Source organism: Equus quagga, chromosome 15, assembly GCF_021613505.1.
Source record: "Equus quagga isolate Etosha38 chromosome 15, UCLA_HA_Equagga_1.0, whole genome shotgun sequence".
NCBI classification, from domain to species: Eukaryota; Metazoa; Chordata; class Mammalia; order Perissodactyla; family Equidae; genus Equus; species Equus quagga.
The window spans coordinates 39567774-39587755 of record NC_060281.1 but is presented as its reverse complement, the minus strand read 5'-3'; the positions used below and the strand labels follow the sequence as shown (position 1 = coordinate 39587755).

Here is a 19982-nt window from a genome sequence, read left to right as displayed (position 1 = left end):
TAAGCCTGTAACAGAATAGTCTCGTTAGCGCCACTCAGTCCTTTTATAGTCAGAAGACGGACCTGTTTGAAAACCTCAAGAGCAGGGGCGGTAACCACTCAGTTCCCGCCCTTCGGCTTATTTGTCCCTTGCTAACAGCTATGGAGACCAGGCGGCGCGCCTGAAGCGACAATGGATCCTGGAGGTGAGATTTACTAAATGCTCCTATATATGGATACGTGCGTTTGTGTCTGCGCACAATCCTTTCAGCCATTAAGTGGCGCAACAATTCATACACTTTCCACAAAGAAGCCTGACACTGTCCTTCAGGTTTCCCAGAATATGGAATAGTTAATACATGCTGTCTTCCCTTATAAGACACTGTAAATGCAATTTTAAGCAACTTATATATTTATTGCTTAAGTTTATATTTATAGGTGTCTAGTTGACTAACAGGGCTCGTTGGTATGCATGTTGGATAACCCTACTGCGGGAACTGAAAGTATAAGAAGGTTACACGTTTAGAGATCAAATCATTGTAGAAATCACTGAGTGGCCCTTAAGCTTTATTAGGTATACAAGGAAGTTCATGACACAAAAATGATTAAGAATCCCTCATCTATGGGATCCTGAAAGCCTTGAAAGACTCTTGGGTTTCAAAAATGTGCAGAGAGGAGCATTCCAAAATTTCATGAATGTTGGAATGAAAATCATATATGGGTAAGAATAATGTGATGGAGGTGAGTAAGGGTAAATGGCAATGGTTTTCTCCACGTATAAACAGGAAAGAGGTCATGTCCTCTCCTTTTCTTAGAGAGTTTTCTTGGAGAATTGGTGAGTTTGTGTTTTCACTTTTCCATTAGGAAGAAAGACATTTTTCTAGGGATTCAAGCCCAGTCTCCAGTTTTTTACAATGTAGATATCTCCCAGACTGGGGGCCACATAATCTCTAGATAAGTAAAAATGTACTTCTGGAATAGGTTAGTAGTCTCTCACAAGATATACAGGAGATTGTGCCAAGGAATAGCCCCTGTCTCTCGAGGGGATAAAGAGAAGTTGTTTTTTCCTCTGCTGTATAAGACGTGTGAGATTTTTCCTAAAGGTAGTCATTTTTGTACTAACGTACATCCTGTAAATGTGTTAATGCTTAGTCAGTAATAAATTATGTCCTTCCTTCTGCATTGAGACAGAAAGGTCATTTTGTTGACAAAACTGTTCTACTTCAACCTGTGAAGGGGGCAGAAAGCCCCATAGATTTCGCGTTCCTTTATCCTATCTAATAGGAATATGGCTGCTGAAATGTTTATTCTCTGCTTATATTGATGTGAAGATTAAAACTCTCTAAGGAGAGGCATGATTGGGCCATTCAGAGCTCAATGGTCAAATTGAAACAGGCTACTGATTTCATAATTACTCTACACCTTCAGTGGAGTATAAGGCCCCAACTGGTCAGGCACGGCTTTCATTCCATTTAAAATGAGTAACAAGAGTCAAGTATGTCAGCAGTACTGTGCAGAGCATGGTGGCACAGAAAACAAGCATTTGGGCAGTAGTCGTGATGGCAGAATAAAGCAATGGAATGGGATTCAGAACACTCTTGAGGTCTGGTCCCATATGGACTCCCTATAGGTATTTGTGCAAGTTCTTTTATATATGTATAAATATAGATATTTATGTATACATGTAATATATTTACATATTTACATAAATGACTGTATGCCATATCTATAAGACCAACCATACTCTGGGTTGTTTACAGGCTACTAGGAAGATTTAAAAGTGGACAAGTATGCAGATAATATGAAGCAGATTATAATGGCCAGTAATGTATCAGTTCAAAAGAGGGAGAGATCTCATCCAGTTTAAGAGATTGGGAAGGGCATATATAAGCATTTCAAAGTATGTCATTGGATTAGTTTGATGTATGTCTTGACTTTAAAATAGGGTGAGGAGAGGGTAAAGGGAAGAAAACAACAGAAAGAAAAAGAAAGATACTATGAAAGCTTAGATGATTTGACCAAGATCATATAGCTTGTAAGCTGCAAAAACAGACTCAAATACAAGTCAGTGTGTTTGCAAATTCTATGCTTGTTCAGCTAAGCCACACTACCAGAATGGTCATTTAACACCATATAAAACATTTTGAATGCCATGAGAAAGTGCTTATATTTAAATTAGAAAGCTACAGGAAGATAGGCCATATAAATTTGAAGCTCACTTGAAGAATATTTTATTGAGAGCAATGAAGAGGATGGATTATAGAAAGTGAGAACAAGGAGAGGCCCATAAGAAAAGTGTGAGAATAACCAGTCCAGACAAGAAAGAGAGGAGTCAGAATTACAACCATTATGGGGGAAATAACAAAAAAGGTGAATTTAGAAAAAACTCACCAAACTTGGTGACAGACTGGATTTGTTGACAAAAGAAATGGAAGAATTGAAACTTTTGTACCCGTTAATAAAAGAATGGTGGTGGTGTTAGTAGAATTTATAAGAATGTCAACTGGAAGATTGTCTTTTGATTGGAAACTACATACTTAGATAAGGTTGGTCCTGTTGAGAGTCTTGTTTAGGTAGATAAGGAAGCAGATACTCAGCAAGCGCCCAGAAATACAAGTTTGGCATTTAGATAAAAGGACAGACCTGAAGGGAGAGACTTCAGAATTATTTACATAAAGGTAACTCAAGAACCCATGAAGATGAGTGGGGCAGTACCTTGAAGATTTCCCACATTCAGGTGGCTAAGGGACAGCTCTTCCTTTGTTGGTGCTGCAGAAAACCAACTATGATGAGTCAAAGTCATCTTAAGAAGGTTAGGAATACATGCGCTCCATAACAAGTGAATACTGGAATACTTTGAATTGTATTTTTAATTTTTATTAACATTTATTACTTTTTTCTGTTTAAGTTGGATGTGCTCCATGAAGTAATCAGTCATTCCTTGATTTTGATGGGCTCAAGGAGGAGTATGAAACCTTCAGCCTCTTGGGTTTTTCCTCTGTCTGTTCCCAGCATTTCTTTCTTTCATAGTCCTAGTGAAACACAGACTAGTACATGCTTCAAAATAAACATAATATGTTAAAGATAAACATATAGTTTGAAGAGTGAAGAAGAAAATCAAATCAATTTCTGCCATCAATTTCCTACTGAACATTAGGCATAAGCTATAATGTGTTTCCCATAAACCTATGTCTTTGCTTAAATAAGAAATGTACCAGGGAATACAAATCATGCTTGCATTTAAATTTCTGTTTCTTAAGTGAATTCTATATGCGTATGTGTGTTGTGCTTGTATATTCCTTAATTTTGTTAGTTGAATACTTTGCCAAAGTTTGCTCTCTCCAAGTGTAACAATGTACCCAAAAGCTTGTGCACATTCTAATAACTAATCCTAATTAAATCAAGGTAAATAAGAGATTTTTTAAAAACTCATAAGGGGGTCCAACTCTCTTTTGTGCTTTTCTCTGGATCTCCTCTGCCATCAGCTATTGCAACACAGGCCCAACTACCATGTCAAGAGGATCATTGATTATTGCACTTCCCATTTTCCTAGACAAATGTTGAATGCTGAAGCCCCTAAATTACCCTCCAAATAGTCACATGAAGCTATAATAAAGCTTTTTCAAACAAAATAGTGACTTTTCTTATCAGAAATTGCTGCTATGCCAAGCATCATTTACTATCTTTCTTGCAGAGAAATCCAGAAAGAGCTTGTGTTATTTTTCCTCGTATGAAACAGATTTTCTGAGAAAATCTCAAGGGGAATGAAGCAGTTTTTGAACATATGAGAAGCCAAGAATGTAGAGAATATTATTAGAGAGTAAGATATTGAAGACACAAAGAGAAGAATTTATATTTTAAACAAAAATTAAGAAGTTGTCCTTCTGACCTGTGAATCTGTCAGAGTGTCAGGGGCTTTTGAAAAAGGCTGAGACAGATGTGATAAAAACTGGAGTAACAAATTATAAAGATCTCAAAGCTTGAGCTGTCCTGGTTCATTGTAGAATATAACTAGTGTTATTTCTCTACAGGAAATTTTAATTTTTTTGCTCTCCTGAATCGTAACAAACACAATTCCAGGACAGAGCTGAGACTAGGTCGCTGTCAAGCTGGAAGACTGAGCTGGGAACCAATCAGTGCTCAGCGTCGCTGTGTGTCTATATATACACACACACAGTCCTAGACCTGGCATCTCAACTCGGAGACTTTATTATATTTTTACTGTCAGGTATCCAGATCTCAACCATGTCGGAAACCGCACCCGCCGCGCTTCCTGCTCCTGCTCCCGCGGAAAAGACGCCTGTGAAGAAGGCCCGCAAGTCCGCAAGTGCCACCAAGCGCAAGGCTTCCGGGCCCCCTGTGTCCGAGCTCATCATCAAGGCTGTCGCCGCCTCCAAGGAGCGCAATGGCTTGTCTCTGGCCGCCCTCAAGAAGGCGCTGGCGGCAGCTGGCTACGACGTGGAGAAGAACAACAGCCGCATCAAGCTGGGTCTTAAGAGCCTGGTGAGCAAGGGTACCCTGCTGCAGACCAAGGGCACCGGCGCCTCAGGCTCTTTCAAGCTCAACAAGAAGGCGGCGACCGGGGAAGCCAAACCGAAAGCTAAGAAGGCGGGCGCGGCCAAGCCCAAGAAGGCTTCTGGGGTGGCCAAAAGGCCCAAAAAGACGCCGGGTACGATCACTCCGAAAAAAAGCGCCAGGAAGACCCCGAGGAAGGTGAAGAAACCAGCGGCGTCTAAGAAAGTGATCAAGAGCGCGAAAAAGGTGAACACAGCTAAACCGAAGAAGGCAGCTAAGAGTCCAGCCAAGGCCAAAGCCCCTAAGCCCAAGGCAGCCAAGCCTAAAGGAGGCAAGCCCAAGAAGGCGGCCCCCAAAAAGAAGTGAGTTCAAGACTAGTTCCCACTACCTTAAAGGCTCTTTTCAGAGCCACTCAACTACTCATTAAAGAGCTGGTTATACCGCTTTGGATGGTCGGGGTAAATGAGGGGGAGGGGGAGGGGGACGGGGAGGGGGAAGTTTCCACCATAAGTACACAGCAATCTTTCATAGAAAATGTAGTGGCTCTGAAAAGAGCCTTTGGGTTTAAGGTTTAAATAAAAGTTTACGCCCTCTCCCCGCGGATGCGGCGCGCGAGCTGGATGTCCTTGGGCATGATGGTGACGCGCTTGGCGTGGATGGCGCACAGGTTGGTATCCTCGAAGAGCCCCACCAGGTAGGCCTCGCACGCCTCCTGCAGCGCCATCACGGCCGAGCTCTGGAAGCGCAGGTCGGTCTTGAAGTCCTGCGCGATCTCGCGCACCAGGCGCTGGAAGGGCAGCTTGCGGATCAGCAGCTCGGTGGACTTCTGGTAGCGGCGGATCTCGCGCAGGGCCACCGTGCCGGGCCGGTAGCGGTGGGGCTTCTTCACGCCGCCCGTGGCCGGCGCGCTCTTGCGAGCCGCCTTGGTGGCCAGCTGCTTGCGGGGCGCCTTACCGCCGGTGGACTTGCGAGCCGTCTGCTTCGTACGAGCCATAACTAGAGAACTTATGCTGCAGAAACGAGCAACTGGAGAATTGATGCCGAACCAGGCTTTATACTGATGATCCGATCCTGATTGGTCAGAATGGTTGCAGGCGTAACCTGACTGGTTCTTAATCTAATCTTCATTTGGTTCCTACCACCGCGGAAACGGTTTTGTTTTCCATGCTGTACTCCATCGTGTCTGAGTTTACTGTTTTCGAGCAAAATGTTAAGGTTAGCCACCAGTGAAAAGTGAATCTGACCTGGAATTTGTGGAAGTCAGCGCCTAAATTGTCCTTTAAGAAATGCATTTTCATTGGAGCTTTTTTCCCTTTTCAAAGTGGAAAAGATTTACAGCAGAATATATTCGTTAGTCTCTCTAAAAAGTAGTACCGTTTCGTAACTGCACCATTAAGTTCTGCTTTTAATTACTGTACCAAGACCTAGAACAAAGAAAATTCTCAAATAGCCTCTGGCACACCGGCCCCCTGGAACATCAGAACTTTAGTTTGCCCAGCACGGTGTGGGGAACGGGGAGCTTGATACGTCCGTGACTAAATACCAGTGAGTGGTTATGGCATCTTCATTAACTGATTTTGATGCAATCAAACAGCTGATTGGACTATTAAATATGTAAATTGTGTACTTAATTTAGTCAGCAGGTATGGAGTGGTGATAGATTTACATTGATTAGTGTTAGAGCTTTTCCTGTAAATAGGGGTAGCACTGAAAAGAGCGTTGGAATTTAAGACAGTTTTAGTTGACCAATGGACTTTCAAGTTCTGCCAGTGATAGACTCAGAAAGAAAACCAAAAAAATTGGCATAATATTTAACTATTTGCTGAAGCAAACCACTAGAAATCTGCTTTTTAACTACCCAGAACGGTGTATTCCTCCGGAGGGGACAACAAAAGTGAGGGTTTCGTGGCCTTATGACTGAACGAACTACAAACTGAATGATCTTTACCCTTCTTAGGTTAACTTGGTAAAATCAAGAGATTGGATACTTAATGTTTTAAAAACTTAGGTAGAACAAAGTGCTCAGTTCTTCCACAGAAATGGTGGGTGGCTCTGAAAAGAGCCTTTTGTCTTAGAAACTTAAGTATGAATGCAGACTTTACTTGCCCTTGGCCTTGTGATGACTCTCAGTCTTCTTGGGCAGCAGCACGGCCTGGATGTTGGGCAGCACACCGCCCTGCGCGATGGTCACTTTGCCCAGCAGCTTGTTGAGCTCCTCGTCGTTGCGGATGGCCAGCTGCAGGTGGCGCGGGATGATGCGCGTCTTCTTGTTGTCGCGGGCCGCGTTGCCCGCCAGCTCCAGGATCTCGGCCGTCAGGTACTCCAGCACCGCCGCCAGGTACACCGGCGCGCCGGCCCCGACCCGCTCGGCGTAGTTGCCCTTGCGGAGCAGGCGGTGCACTCGGCCCACGGGGAACTGCAGCCCGGCCCGAGAAGAGCGGGTCTTGGCCTTGGCGCGAGCCTTGCCTCCCTGCTTGCCTCGTCCAGACATGATGAAGATGCAACCACTGACCTGACTAATGTCTGAATTGAGCCAACCAGAGCTACATTACTTATAGTCTTTACTGGGCGCGAAAATGAAAGTGTACTATTGGCTAAAACTACAATTTCACTTAAACCAATGGAATCGTGGTTTTGAAATACGTTTATTTTGATTGGGCAAAATCAACATGACGTTTCAAGGATTCTCCACCAATCAGAGACAGGACTTTATTCACTGCCTTCTTTGTATAAGAAGCAGTGAATGAAGAGGACATTTACAGTCTCATACTCATTCTTCTTATTACCCTCTGGTGTTTCTGCCATCGTTGTCGACCATGCCTGAACCTTCTAAGTCGGCCCCTGCCCCGAAGAAGGGCTCCAAGAAGGCGGTGACCAAGGCGCAGAAGAAGGACGGCAAGAAGCGCAAGCGCAGCCGCAAGGAGAGCTACTCGGTCTACGTGTACAAGGTGCTGAAGCAGGTCCACCCCGACACCGGCATCTCGTCCAAGGCCATGGGCATCATGAACTCGTTCGTCAATGACATTTTTGAGCGCATCGCGGGCGAGGCGTCGCGCCTGGCGCATTACAACAAGCGCTCGACCATCACCTCCAGGGAGATCCAGACGGCCGTACGCCTGCTGCTGCCCGGGGAGCTGGCCAAGCACGCCGTGTCCGAGGGCACCAAGGCCGTTACCAAGTACACCAGCTCCAAGTAATCCTGACAAGTAGAATGTTTTCATAGTTAACCCCAAGGGCTCTTTTAAGAGCCACCTATCTTTTCAGCATAAGGGTTGTAATGGCTTTAATAGTTGATGTACCTGCCGAACAGATTTTGTCTTTTTCTCTTTGTTGAAAATATTAGGCTTGCTGTGGTGCTAGCACCTTGAAGTACATAGGCCTTTTGAGTAGTTGCAACGAAATGATGTACTTAGTTCTAGATCAGTGGTCGAGTGTCTCTCTTGTACTGCTCACTTTGGCTGCAAGACTGGCCTAATGTTAACATGCAAGTTTCACTTACACTGCTATAATCTAGTGTGCCTTACACATTGGTTTCTTAAAAAGTGAAAAGGACTTAAGAAATCCAGTAAGACCCGTTTTGGTAATGCTATGTTGTAGTAAAAAAAATAATTTCTTGATTCCAGTTTAATCAATATCACTTAATACATATCTAGTGGATTTATATGCTTAAAGCAATGTAACTCAGATTCTAGCTACTAATGGAAGCAGGACAGTTAATGTGCGTGAAAGTTGAAAAACGAACATTGCTGGATGCAGGATAGGGTGATTTAATTATAATCAGAATTTTCCCAAGACTTGTCTAATGATAGGTTAGACCATAGTGGCAGTTTAGGAAAGAAGCACCCTTGAGATATTTTGGTGCCTCTACCTTAAATTATTTTCTTCCAGGGTGGATTTTATATCAGTTTATTTTTATCCCGGTATGCTAAAATTCTTCTTTTTAAGTGAAAAAACAATTCATTCGTCATTCTAGTTATGATACCACAAGTGTCCCGTTCTATGTAAACATATATAATGACGATGAAAATTTACACTTTTCCCTTGGTGATTATGAACCTACTTAAGGTTGTAAACTGCTACGAATGGCATCCCATGTAGAATAAATGCCAAGAATGTACATACAAACTATTTTTAGGATTTCAACCCAGGCAGGGGAAAAAGTTATAGTACTGTGTCTGCTTGTATAATTTCTTTCTCACTCACTACACAAGATGTAAGTTGACACACACACACAACACAACATGTACAAAGAATATTTAAACATTCAAAGCAACAAAACATAAAAAACAAAATCAAGAAGAAGAAAAATGTAAAAGAATGAAAACTATAAACAACAGATAAGTTATGTGAGAGTTTATATTGTTACAAACAGTTACTTTTTGCTTTCTGTAGTCTCAGAAGTACATGTCCAAGGAAAGTCTTTATGAGCTTCCAGGGAGTACATGAACTTCTTGAAATTATGCACAATATTGTGTCCATATGTTCTTCCTCCTCCCAGAGGAGAAAATGTATAGTTTTTCATCAAATTTTAAAAATACTGTCACTTATTGTGTTAGGCAGAATAATGTCACCCCAATTATGTCTACCTCCTAATTTCTGGAGTCTGTGAATATGTTTGGTTACATGACAAAGGGCAATCAAGGTTGCAGGTGGAATTAATGTTGCTAATCACCTGACTTTTAAAAAGGGAGATTATCCTGGATTATCCAAACATACCCAATACAATCACAAGGGTCCTTAACAAGGAAAGAGGATGTCAGAGTACAGAACCAGAAAGATGGCAGCATGAGAAGAATTTGGCCAGAGATTTCTGGCTTTGAAAACCTAGGAAAGGGGCCATGAGCCAAGGAAGGAGGATGGCTCTAGGAACTGGGAAAGACTGGGAAAGATTCATTTTTAGAGGGTCAGGAAGAGAATGCAGCCTTCTGACACCTTGATTGTAGCTCAGTGCGATTTGTGTCTGAACACTGATCTGCATAACTATAACATTATAAATGTGTATTGTTTTAAGCCACTAAACTTATGATAATTTGTCAGACCCCAATAGGAAATTAAAGTACCCACACAAGTTTAAGAATCACTGGGGCCGGCCTGGTGGTGCAGTGGTTAAGTGTGCACATTCCGCTTTGGCAACCTGAGGTTTGCTGGTTCGGATCCTGGGTGCGGACATGGCACTGCTTGGCATGCCATGCTGTGGCAGGTGTCCCACATGTGGCAGGTGTCCCACATATAAAGTAGAAGATAGGCATGGATGTTAGCTCAGGGTCAGCCTTCCTCAGAAAAAAGAGGACAATTGGCAACAGTTAGCTCAGAAAAAAGAGGACAATTGGCAACAGTTAGCTCAGGGCTAATCTTCCTCAAAAATAAAAAGAGAGAATTACTGATTAAAGTATCTAATGGATGTTCTTTAAGATAATATGATTATATATTTAAATGTGTAAGTATTATCAAAATTATTGGAAATGCATGCAAATTCTTCCTAAATATGATAGGCTCACATAATTTTTTTTGTCTGCTTTATCTTCCCCAAATCCCCCCTGGTACATAGTTGTATATGTTAGTTGCAGGTCCTTCTAGTTGTAGCAAGGCTCACATAATTTTGAAATTGCTCTAATTGTAACAGCAATTTACATTTTCTTTTTTGCTAGTGTCTAGGGTGTCTGATTTCAACAACAGAAAGTCTCATTTCATTGAGCAGCACTTCCTCCACTCATTGTAATATCATTACTTATGGTTATAATACTACTTCAAAAAGCTTGCCTTCATTATATGTAAAGTACAAGATTAATGGATATTTTACCTCATAACTTCCATAAATAATATCATAATTGTGAATCCCATTAAAATGTTTATTTTTGTTATCATTGCATCTGTTTTCACAAAAGTGTCAATGAAATTGATTTTAGTAGTATTCTCATTTTATAAGTAAGAAACAAAGGGTCTGAGAACCAAAGTTCATTTACCTGGCAGAACTGAAATTCCAACCAATGTTTTCTGATTCTATGCACTTTCAAAAATGCTCAGATAGAATTCAAATCACATCAACAGATTTCTGAGTACTTTAGAAAGTACTTTTACATAGATTATCTCCTCTCCCCAGCACTAGGCTACATCTCTTTTCTTGGTGCATTCCTTGTTCATCTTTTATGAAACATCCTGAGCCAGCAAAAAACGAAGGCTTGGTTAGGTGAAAAGATGAAGCTCAGTATCTCAGAGGCCTGTAAGGCTGCACTTATATTCAACTCACTTTTGTCTCCTGGAATAAAGTTTACCTACCTGAGAGAACTGATGGTGATAAACCCTCTGAGACTATGAGTTCCCTAAAAGCAAAGAAAATGTTTTATATGATTATCAGAGCCCGATGCTTAGAGGAATTGCAGTGTGCAAACACTTGAAAATGTGAAGTGGAAACGGCCCTTTCAATCAAGAGAGGCTTTGCTCCATGCATCAATGTCCAGTCAGGAGAACAGAAAAATATTGGTTGTTTTTACAAAGCTAATTTAACAAAAGTTACACATTTGGGAATACCGAAAAGCAAAAGCAGAAGTGAGATGTTCCAGGAACAACTGAACAAAACAGCAACCACGTGTAGAACTCTGGACAAAAAGAAAAGAGGTCGAGTTAAATATAACGTAGAAATCGGAAGGAAAAGCTGGTGGAGGTAAGGATTGGAATTCCAGGGTGGAGGTGATGATTCTGGAAGTGTCAAAGCAAGACTAAGAAAAGGAAAGGAAAACAACAAAAAAGCAGTAAACTAATCAATTGCTGCCGCGAGAAGGGAATACCATTGCTAGGGTGATACTGACAGAAACAAGAGTTGCCTCTGTTAATTCCTCTCTGGCTTTCCTTAGACATGGGGGAGTTAAGTGTGGTGTACTGAACTCCAGCCCCAACACCACATAAGACATAAAGATCAAGGAAAAGCTTGACTATTGAGCACACGGGGCGGTTTGTATTTACATATATATTCACACACACACACACAAGTGCATTTTTTTTTAATCAACAACGTAGCTAAAACTTGAGGTGTCAAACTGTGCTTAGGGAAAATTTCCAGCAAAGCAAGTCTGGAACTAGAACGTGTTCAAACTCTTTAAATGACAATTTAAGTGGCTCTGAAAAGAGCCTTTGGGTTTAACGGTGGCTACAACCACATTTACTTGGAGCTGGTGTATTTGGTGACAGCCTTGGTGCCCTCCGACACGGCGTGCTTGGCCAGCTCCCCAGGCAGCAGCAGGCGCACGGCCGTCTGGATCTCCCTGGAGGTGATGGTCGAGCGCTTGTTGTAATGCGCCAGGCGCGACGCCTCGCCCGCGATGCGCTCGAAGATGTCATTGACGAACGAGTTCATGATGCCCATGGCCTTGGACGAGATGCCGGTGTCGGGGTGGACCTGCTTCAGCACCTTGTACACGTAGACCGAGTAGCTCTCCTTGCGGCTGCGCTTTCGCTTCTTGCCGTCCTTCTTCTGGGCCTTGGTCACCGCCTTCTTGGAGCCCTTCTTCGGGGCAGGAGCGGATTTAGCCGGTTCAGGCATATCAACAATGAACAAGTTCAGCACTAAGAGAACAAGTCTTAAAATGTCTACTTACATGTAGTCTCGTCTTTTATAGGCGACCTATGCAAATAAGGAATTCAAGACTATCTAGATCTGATTTGATCATATTTTAGTGACGGAGAATATGTAAATTTACCTGCGTCACAGCTCCTTTCTTATTGGTTGACCAGTCAAAGGATAATTTTAGCCAATCCCATCTCGCATTTTACAATTCCATCCGCCACTATAACTGGCATCCTAGTGCTCATTTTTGAACACTTCTGTTTTGCTTTTTCTGTGGTTCTTATACTGTTTTCATTCAACATGTCTGGACGTGGAAAACAAGGAGGCAAAGCCCGCGCTAAGGCTAAGACGCGGTCCTCGAGAGCTGGACTCCAGTTTCCAGTGGGTAGAGTTCATCGTCTACTCCGCAAGGGGAACTATTCTGAGCGGGTCGGGGCCGGCGCGCCGGTGTACCTGGCGGCGGTGCTGGAGTACCTGACAGCCGAGATCCTGGAGCTGGCGGGCAACGCGGCCCGCGACAACAAGAAGACGCGCATCATCCCGCGCCACCTGCAGCTGGCCATCCGCAACGACGAGGAGCTCAACAAGCTGCTGGGGCGCGTGACCATCGCGCAGGGCGGTGTGCTGCCAAATATCCAGGCGGTGCTGCTGCCCAAGAAGACCGAGAGTCACCACAAGGCTAAGGGCAAGTGAAGCTTTTAAGCAGCCCTCCAGTTCACGAAATCAAAGGCTCTTTTCAGAGCCACCCACTTATTATGGAAAGCGCTGCAATACTTATGTCAGGGATACATTTTTAGATTTCAAGAAGTTTCATTTGCCTGTTAGTCATACTAGCCTGTCCGTAAGATTTTTTTTGTTTAAAAATGGACAATTGGTGCTCCCATCCTTGCCGCAAAGAAGTCGCTTCACTTTCTAAGCTGTTGTTCACATACGCACTGTAAAATGTTTGAAAACCTTCTGAAACGATTTCGGGCGTCCTCAAGAAAACAATAGATTTATAGACCCACAAAAAATCTGTTGGAGTTGCAATTCTGTGTCAGGTCATAACTTAGGGCTGTAGGCTATGTAAATGACAGAATGGTAGGAATCGAGACCATAATGTCAATTTGGTGACAGGTTGTCTTGTGTATATGTCCACTGTGTATATACATATATACATAGTTATATATGCACTATATTGAAACAAATTTACTGTAAGTCTAAAATAGGAATGAAAGAACAGAAGAGGGAGAGATGACCAATGACATGGGAGGGCGGGCTTTTTAAATTTTCACGGACGATGGCGTTCTTAGAATTTTTTAGCCCGTTGGTTATTTCTCTTTTCAGAAAAAAACAGTGAAGTGCACTAAAATCGACACTATACGCTTTGAAAGCAGCCTGAGAACCAATTAGATCACAGCGTGGAATCTACCAACCAGACTGATCTGCTCCTATGAATAAGGTCAGAACCAGGTCGGTACTATTCCCCAGCCAGTTTCTTTTTCTGTGTTGTCGTTGTGGCTCGCTCTGAACAAACTGCACGCAAATCCACCAGTGGCAAGGCCCCGCTCAAGCAGCTGGCCACCAAGGCGGCTCGCAAGAGCGCGCCGGCCACGGGCGGCGTGAAGAAGCCCCACCGCTACCGGCCCGGCACGGTGGCCCTGCGCGAGATCCGCCGCTACCAGAAGTCCACCGAGCTGCTGATCCGCAAGCTGCCCTTCCAGCGCCTGGTGCGCGAGATCGCGCAGGACTTCAAGACCGACCTGCGCTTCCAGAGCTCGGCCGTGATGGCGCTGCAGGAGGCGTGCGAGGCCTACCTGGTGGGGCTCTTCGAGGACACCAATAAGTGCGCCATCCACGCCAATTGCGTCACCATCATGCCCAAGGACGTCCAGCTCGCGTGCCGCATCCGTGCGGAAAGACCATAACCCAAAGCGTTTGTTTTCTCTGTACTGAAAAAGGCTTTTTTCAGAGCCCCCTACTTTATCCATAAGACCTGTTGTAATGCTTTCCCGTGTTTTACCTCCCTTGGCAAAAGTAGTTTCTCTTTTTTCAGAAATACTTAAAAACCTGAAGTAGTGGTACACACTAGATTTTCTAACACCGGATCCTGCTTGGATTTATAATAATTTGTGGTGTGTAATGGTGTATAATCCATTACTTAATTTTAGAAAATCGCTTCACTTTTCACCCCTCAGGCTATCTTTCAAACCATAGTTGTATTTGATGAGAAGGAGGTAGGCATGGAATGGCTTCTAGGTATTAAAGATCAAAAAGGACATCTTCCTAATAAAGTGACTTGCCTCTTAACATGCAGGCTTATATCCGTATGGATTCTGAAAGGAAATTGTAATCAGTGGGGTCAAAATCTAGGAAAATCAAACGAAATTAGTACCTTAATGGGCTTCCAACCCACTGGTAGGCTTCAGTAGCCTAAAAAGCAAATACAGACCTGATTTTTCACATGGAGAAATTGGTCTTTGTGTCTTTACCTTATGACAGTTATCAAAGTGTAAAATTCAAAATAAACCAAGTCTCATAAATACGTAAAGAATGTTTCTAATAACTCACTTTTTTTTAAAGATTGGCACCTGAGCTAACATCTGTTGCCAATCTTCTTTTTTTTCTTCTTCTTCTTCTCCCCAAAGCCAGCCAAGTACATAGTTTCACATTCTAGATGTAGGTCCTTCTGGTTGTGCTATATGGGACATCGCCTCAGCATGGCCTGATGAATGGTGCCATGTCCACGCCTAGGATCCAAAGTGGCGAAACCCTGGGCTGCCAAAGCTGAGCACACAAACTTAACCACTTGGCCACAGGGCCAACCTGCTAATAACTCATCATTAAGGGAACCATCAGGAAGATAAACCTAGTTCAAAGAAGTATAGGAGATTATCAAGACTATATATAGCTCATTAAGATGAAAGAAACCAGAATAGTCACCCCAAAATATGCCTCTTTACATCAACATTATTTTGGCTTGAAGGCACTTAAGCAGCAATGGCAGGAAAAGCTCTCTCTAACCTCCTCCTTTTCTGCCTTAATGCAGGATGTAAATTCTGTACTGGAGACCACTCTAGAATCTCAGCCCAGAGAGGCACCAGAGGAATCTGCAAACAAGCCATACTCTGTTAGTTTCCTCTCATATGTCTACCTTCCCAGTTTGCCACCCTTAGAAGCATAAAACTGCTTTCCTTTGTCCTGTCATTTCTCTCCTAATCTATTGTTCTTCGTTGAAGATGCTATAAAAGTCACAGTTCTAAGCCTCTTTGAATTACTCTTTCCTGAGTGTCTCCCATGGATATATGCAATATACATGTTAATAAACTCGTTTGTTTTTCTTTTGCTAATCTGTGTTTTGTTACAGGGGCCCCAGCCAGGAACGAAGATGGATAGAGGAAAGAATTGCCTCTCCTACAATAGAAAGAAGATTGAAATAAAATCAAAAGAGCAAATTTAGATCAAAAAAGTTATTGTCCTATAACACATTTATACTTTTAGGTTGTCTTTTCTACTAGAGACAGATCATTTTCATCTCTATTGGACAAAAATCATTGAAATTATCAATATTCTACAAGTTAACGACTAAATTCACAGATATTTCACAGATACTGGACCCTAATAAGTAGTCAAACATAAGCACATTCACCTACAATAATTAAAAAATACTTACGTAGGCTTTTAGACTATGCTGTCATATGACAACAAAAGGAAGTGCAGTCCATCCCTTTGCCTTAATTCAATATTTGGATATTTCTTAACAGTTTACAGAGCTGTCCTGCAATGACCAGAGTCCTTCTCTTGTCCTCAGTGAGCCTATGCCTGATGAAGACTCTGCTTTCCTGTCTGAACTTTCCTCCTTCCTGTATTGTGCTTACCAGTCATGACTTGCCATGACTTTGAAGGACAAGTGTTCAACTTCCCAATCCTAAAGAAGAGGAGGAAAGGACCGCCACTCTCTCCTAGACACTCTTAACTTCCAACGAAGTCAAAGTCACATGACATCTCATTTATCTTCGTTGTTCAAAAAGATAAAATCATGATTCAGCAATTATAAAATAAGCACGTTCCAAAGAGTTTATAGAATTCATCAATGAATGAAGCAACAGGTAATGTACTATGAGAGGTTCAAAGATTTCAGAACTTAGGGTATTTATAGAAAATTTAACAAAGAAACATTAGGATAGGATTGTTGAATTAGCTTAAAACAACATTAATTAATGTCCAAAAGGCCATAAATCTTTGGCGCTATATTTGTTCCACTGGACAGAAATTATCTGCATCTTTGCCAAATAAAGCCCTGCAAGTTAATGAGTAACCTTTAATCAACAGTAAACAGTGACATGATTAGAGTACGTTTTCATAGATTGCTTCTCTGGCCTTTTAACCTTTTATGATATTAGACATCACGGCCATCCATTTTTGCTTACTTCCAAGTCTCAGATAGTTGTTCTCAATTATGAATCCTTAGTAGAAAAAATAAATATATAGAACATGCAAGATAAATTTCTGTGAAACTTCACAGTGTAACTCCTTGACCTTCTTACTTTACTCATTTATCAAATAATAGACACTTAAACTTTTTATTCTTTCTAGATTCCAAAGTAATTGATTTGATTTTTTTATCTCTTTGTCTTTATCTAAATGCTTTTGTACTTCCACTAAATGATTTCTTTTCTTCTTTTTTTTTTTAATTTTTATTTTTAAACCACCAGAAAGGACATTCTATTGCACAGAAGCTTAAGCTCTTTTGGACACTAACCGCTTTGGCAATCCGTTTTGGATGTTCTCTCAAAAAAAAGACACTTTTGAGAAAAATATTAGCATAGATTTTCAGGTAATCTCCATCTCCTGACATCCTACCCTTGAAGAATTTTTTTTTTTTAGGAAGGTTAGCCCTGAGCTAACATCTTCTAACATTTCTCTTTTTGCTGAGGAACACTGGCCCTGAGCTAACATCCGTGCCCATCTTCCTCTACTTTATAGTAGGATGCCTGCCACAGCATGGTTTGACAAGCGGGACCATGTTCACACCCGGGATCCAAACCGGCAAACACTGGGTTGCCAAATAGGAACGTGGGAATGTAACTGCTGTGCCACCAGGCAGGCCCCTGAAGAATTTTAAGAGCAATAATTTTTCTAGTATCATCTTTTCTTGCCCTGATGAGTAATGGTTTATTTGACAAGCCTTCCTTAGTTCCCTAAAGTGATTTCATTTTATTTTTATGTTTTTTTGCTGCCTTTAGGAAATAATGCAAGCCACACAGATAATTGAAAATCTTCCAGGAACCACATTTTAAAAAGTGAAGAGATGCAATTACTTTAATAATGTATTTAACACAAAATATTTTCATTTCAACTCGTAATCAATATAAAGGCATTATTAATGCAATATTTTACATTCCTTTTTTCAGGCTAAATCTTCCAAATTGGGTGTATATTTTATTCAATCTGATACTAAATTTTTATTGGAAATAACTTGATTTGTACTAAAATTCCAGAAACTTTACTGTTGAAAAATTAACTTCACACGCCTAAGTTGTTCAAATATACCTCAAAATTTCCAGTAACTGAAGAATGTATCAGCGTTCAATAGGGATAATAGGCCACATGTGTACCGTGATAGTGACAGATGGTAATTAGTCTTTGAGTGGTGAACACGATGAAGTCTACACCAAAAATAAAATAAATAAAATAAAATAAAATAAACTTCAGTTAGTTGGCAGCATCTGTCACATTCCAAATGCTCAAAGATGGATACTGACTACTTTATCAGACCATGCAATCCTAGAGGGAATTGTATTCGGGGTGTAGAGGTGGTGATGGAGACTGCTGGCTAAATTGAGAGAATATAGAAATTTAAATATAGTCATGTAAATTTAGCGCTGACTTCTAAAATCAATATTTGCCTGTATAGAGACACGGAGATTATGAAAGCAACTGAATATAGGTTCAGATTGCAAAATACCAGATTGAGAGATTTCAGACTACTGGGGAGTAAGTCAATCTGTGAGGCATGAAGATGGAACCTTTCTCAGGTAATTACGATAGTCCTCTCTGACTATGTGGAGCATTTGACCAAAAATTTTTGTTCTGATTTTCAAAACAACACCCCTGTGATATCAGGATTAACATTTCCGTTCTACAGATGAAGAAACTCAAGTGAAAACGAGGGAACACAGGTCACAAAACAGATCCTGGAGTTGAGAAGCGTAGGTAGCGTTGAGGGCCCAAGCAAGGGGGTATGTCTCCCAATAACAAACATCCAAGCTGGAAAGACTCGTTGCCCAATGGATTTCAGCTCTTTCCTCGCTTCCTAAGATCATTTAACCATCATCGCTAAATATTTTACCTTCATTTAAAATGTACAAAAATGTTTCTCGGGGAAGAAAGAAGCCATGGATTCATTTACATCTCAGATATGCCTTTAAAATGCGAGGAAATGTATAATCTTAGTCGATGATGTGCCCATGGTGTAAGGATCTTAATAATTCACACTTGAAAAGCAGATAAACATATAGTAGCTTGATAGGTACAATTATTTCAGTCACTTGATAAACCAGATAATTCTTTAAATGCCCTTAAACAGGGCATGTTGAAGTGAGTTCAGGGAACTAGGAGGGACTCACAGAGCTGTCATCTCCTTCAGGCTCCGCCCCACAGAATCACAGGAGCTTGTGGGCGGGGATAAATTCAGTTCCGCACTAGCCCCTCCCGCCTACCCAACCCAGCCTCATGTCTAGTTTTCAAACAGGTCCGCTATAGCGTTATAAATAAAAAATTCGGCTTGTTTTGATGTAGTGTTGGTAATTTGCCGTGCTAAGTGGTAACAATGTCCGGACGTGGTAAAGGCGGGAAGGGTCTTGGTAAAGGAGGCGCTAAGCGCCACCGCAAGGTCTTGCGCGACAACATCCAGGGCATCACCAAGCCCGCCATCCGGCGTCTGGCCCGGCGTGGCGGCGTCAAGCGCATCTCCGGCCTCATCTACGAGGAGACCCGCGGGGTGCTCAAGGTCTTCCTGGAAAACGTGATCCGGGACGCGGTCACCTACACCGAGCACGCCAAGCGCAAGACAGTCACCGCCATGGATGTTGTTTACGCGCTCAAGCGCCAGGGGCGCACTCTGTACGGCTTCGGAGGCTAAGTCTGAGTTCATAAACTCAGTTTTTGCGGTAGTGCTTAAGGCCCTTTTCAGGGCCACCTATTTACTCACTTAAAAGAGCCTGTGTCTCACGTTTTACGTTTTTCAGCAGAAACTGGCACTAAGCGAGTTTTTGTGGTCTAGATTCGATTGTTTTAACGTAGTTTAAGATAAGTTGGATTTGAATGTTAACTGTTTAGAGCTCTGCTTCTTGATGGCTTTTCCAGTATAGATTATGATGGCCAGGTGACTCACTTATAATTGCATTTAGTTAGAGTTTCTTTATTTCACATGATTACACAATCCAATTAACTTTGTTATAATCAATTTGTTACACAGATTTTTTAACATCTAGAGTTATCAGTTATCTGCAAATTTAAATGGTTAAAGAAAAACATGCAGGTAAGGCCTTATTAGCCTACTCAGTTTTTTAGAGAAATTGCTATGTATTAAACGCTCAGCCACTAGTTGGCAATTCAAGGGAAAAGGTACCATGAAAGAAGCCTGGGTTGAACTGTAGAAAGTGAAGCACTAGCCTAGGGCTACATGGGGGCTTCTCTCAAGCATTGATATGTCAGTTATCTAAATTTATTACCAGCAAGATATTTTTTAATCCACAAAGAATTTGGGATTTGTCTCACATCACATCTATTCCTTCATATTCTAGAACAGGAACAACTTTAATTAATCTCATAAACCCTCTGGTTTCTATTCTCAGCTATAACTGCTAGAATTTAGCCCTGTGCTGGGACTCAGCCACACCCCATGTTTTCTCATGTGTCAGTACTTGCAAAGGAAAAGGAAGAAA

The 19982-nt window shown here is 41.9% G+C and overlaps 8 protein-coding genes across 8 annotated transcripts in view; 5 read left to right on the top strand and 3 right to left on the bottom strand.

Moving 5' to 3' along the window:
• Nucleotides 1–3773: 3773 nt before the first annotated feature.
• LOC124226066 (histone H1.3-like) lies at nt 3774–4943 on the top strand. Its single transcript, XM_046638871.1, has one exon. It carries the CDS (start codon nt 4224–4226, stop codon nt 4857–4859), a length of 636 nt encoding a protein of 211 aa, XP_046494827.1. The 5' UTR covers nt 3774–4223; the 3' UTR covers nt 4860–4943.
• Nucleotides 4944–4996: 53 nt separating this feature from the next.
• LOC124226067 (histone H3.1) lies at nt 4997–5605 on the bottom strand. Its single transcript, XM_046638872.1, has one exon. It carries the CDS (start codon nt 5485–5487, stop codon nt 5077–5079), a length of 411 nt encoding a protein of 136 aa, XP_046494828.1. The 5' UTR covers nt 5488–5605; the 3' UTR covers nt 4997–5076.
• An 843-nt stretch (nt 5606–6448) lies between these two features.
• Nucleotides 6449–6984, bottom strand: LOC124226073 (histone H2A type 1). The gene has a single exon (XM_046638878.1). The coding sequence runs from the start codon at nt 6982–6984 to the stop codon at nt 6592–6594; it is 393 nt and encodes a 130-aa protein (XP_046494834.1). The 3' UTR covers nt 6449–6591.
• Nucleotides 6985–7271: 287 nt separating this feature from the next.
• On the top strand, nt 7272–7721 carry LOC124226084 (histone H2B type 1-N). The gene has a single exon (XM_046638892.1). The coding sequence runs from the start codon at nt 7310–7312 to the stop codon at nt 7688–7690; it is 381 nt and encodes a 126-aa protein (XP_046494848.1). The 5' UTR covers nt 7272–7309; the 3' UTR covers nt 7691–7721.
• Nucleotides 7722–11508: 3787 nt separating this feature from the next.
• LOC124226085 (histone H2B type 1-C/E/F/G/I) lies at nt 11509–12043 on the bottom strand. The gene has a single exon (XM_046638894.1). It carries the CDS (start codon nt 12028–12030, stop codon nt 11650–11652), a length of 381 nt encoding a protein of 126 aa, XP_046494850.1. The 5' UTR covers nt 12031–12043; the 3' UTR covers nt 11509–11649.
• Nucleotides 12044–12351: 308 nt separating this feature from the next.
• Nucleotides 12352–13207, top strand: LOC124226092 (histone H2A type 1-B). The gene has a single exon (XM_046638902.1). It carries the CDS (start codon nt 12355–12357, stop codon nt 12745–12747), a length of 393 nt encoding a protein of 130 aa, XP_046494858.1. The 5' UTR covers nt 12352–12354; the 3' UTR covers nt 12748–13207.
• Nucleotides 13208–13353: 146 nt separating this feature from the next.
• LOC124226072 (histone H3.1-like) lies at nt 13354–14456 on the top strand. The gene is made up of 2 exons (XM_046638876.1): nt 13354–13506; nt 13589–14456. Exons 1-2 carry the CDS (start codon nt 13487–13489, stop codon nt 13959–13961), a joined length of 393 nt encoding a protein of 130 aa, XP_046494832.1. The 5' UTR covers nt 13354–13486; the 3' UTR covers nt 13962–14456.
• A 4406-nt stretch (nt 14457–18862) lies between these two features.
• LOC124227098 (uncharacterized) overlaps nt 18863–19982 on the top strand; it is a 28078-nt gene continuing 26958 nt past the window's right edge. Inside the window, exon 1 of the mRNA XM_046640997.1 lies at nt 18863–19158. Within this exon, the coding sequence (XP_046496953.1) occupies nt 18866–19158 (293 nt within the window). The 5' untranslated portion in view covers nt 18863–18865. The remainder of the gene's footprint in view (nt 19159–19982) is intronic.

Bases quoted from the DNA above. Each gene is read 5' to 3' on its own strand.
- LOC124226066 (XM_046638871.1), top strand. From the start codon at position 4,224: ATGTCGGAAACCGCACCCGCCGCGCTTCCTGCTCCTGCTCCCGCGGAA.
- LOC124226067 (XM_046638872.1), bottom strand. From the start codon at position 5,487: ATGGCTCGTACGAAGCAGACGGCTCGCAAGTCCACCGGCGGTAAGGCG.
- LOC124226073 (XM_046638878.1), bottom strand. From the start codon at position 6,984: ATGTCTGGACGAGGCAAGCAGGGAGGCAAGGCTCGCGCCAAGGCCAAG.
- LOC124226084 (XM_046638892.1), top strand. From the start codon at position 7,310: ATGCCTGAACCTTCTAAGTCGGCCCCTGCCCCGAAGAAGGGCTCCAAG.
- LOC124226085 (XM_046638894.1), bottom strand. From the start codon at position 12,030: ATGCCTGAACCGGCTAAATCCGCTCCTGCCCCGAAGAAGGGCTCCAAG.
- LOC124226092 (XM_046638902.1), top strand. From the start codon at position 12,355: ATGTCTGGACGTGGAAAACAAGGAGGCAAAGCCCGCGCTAAGGCTAAG.
- LOC124226072 (XM_046638876.1), top strand. From the start codon at position 13,487: ATGAATAAGGTCAGAACCAG. The intron at 13,507-13,588 runs GTCGGTACTATT...CAAATCCACCAG, and splicing joins ATGAATAAGGTCAGAACCAG to TGGCAAGGCCCCGCTCAAGC.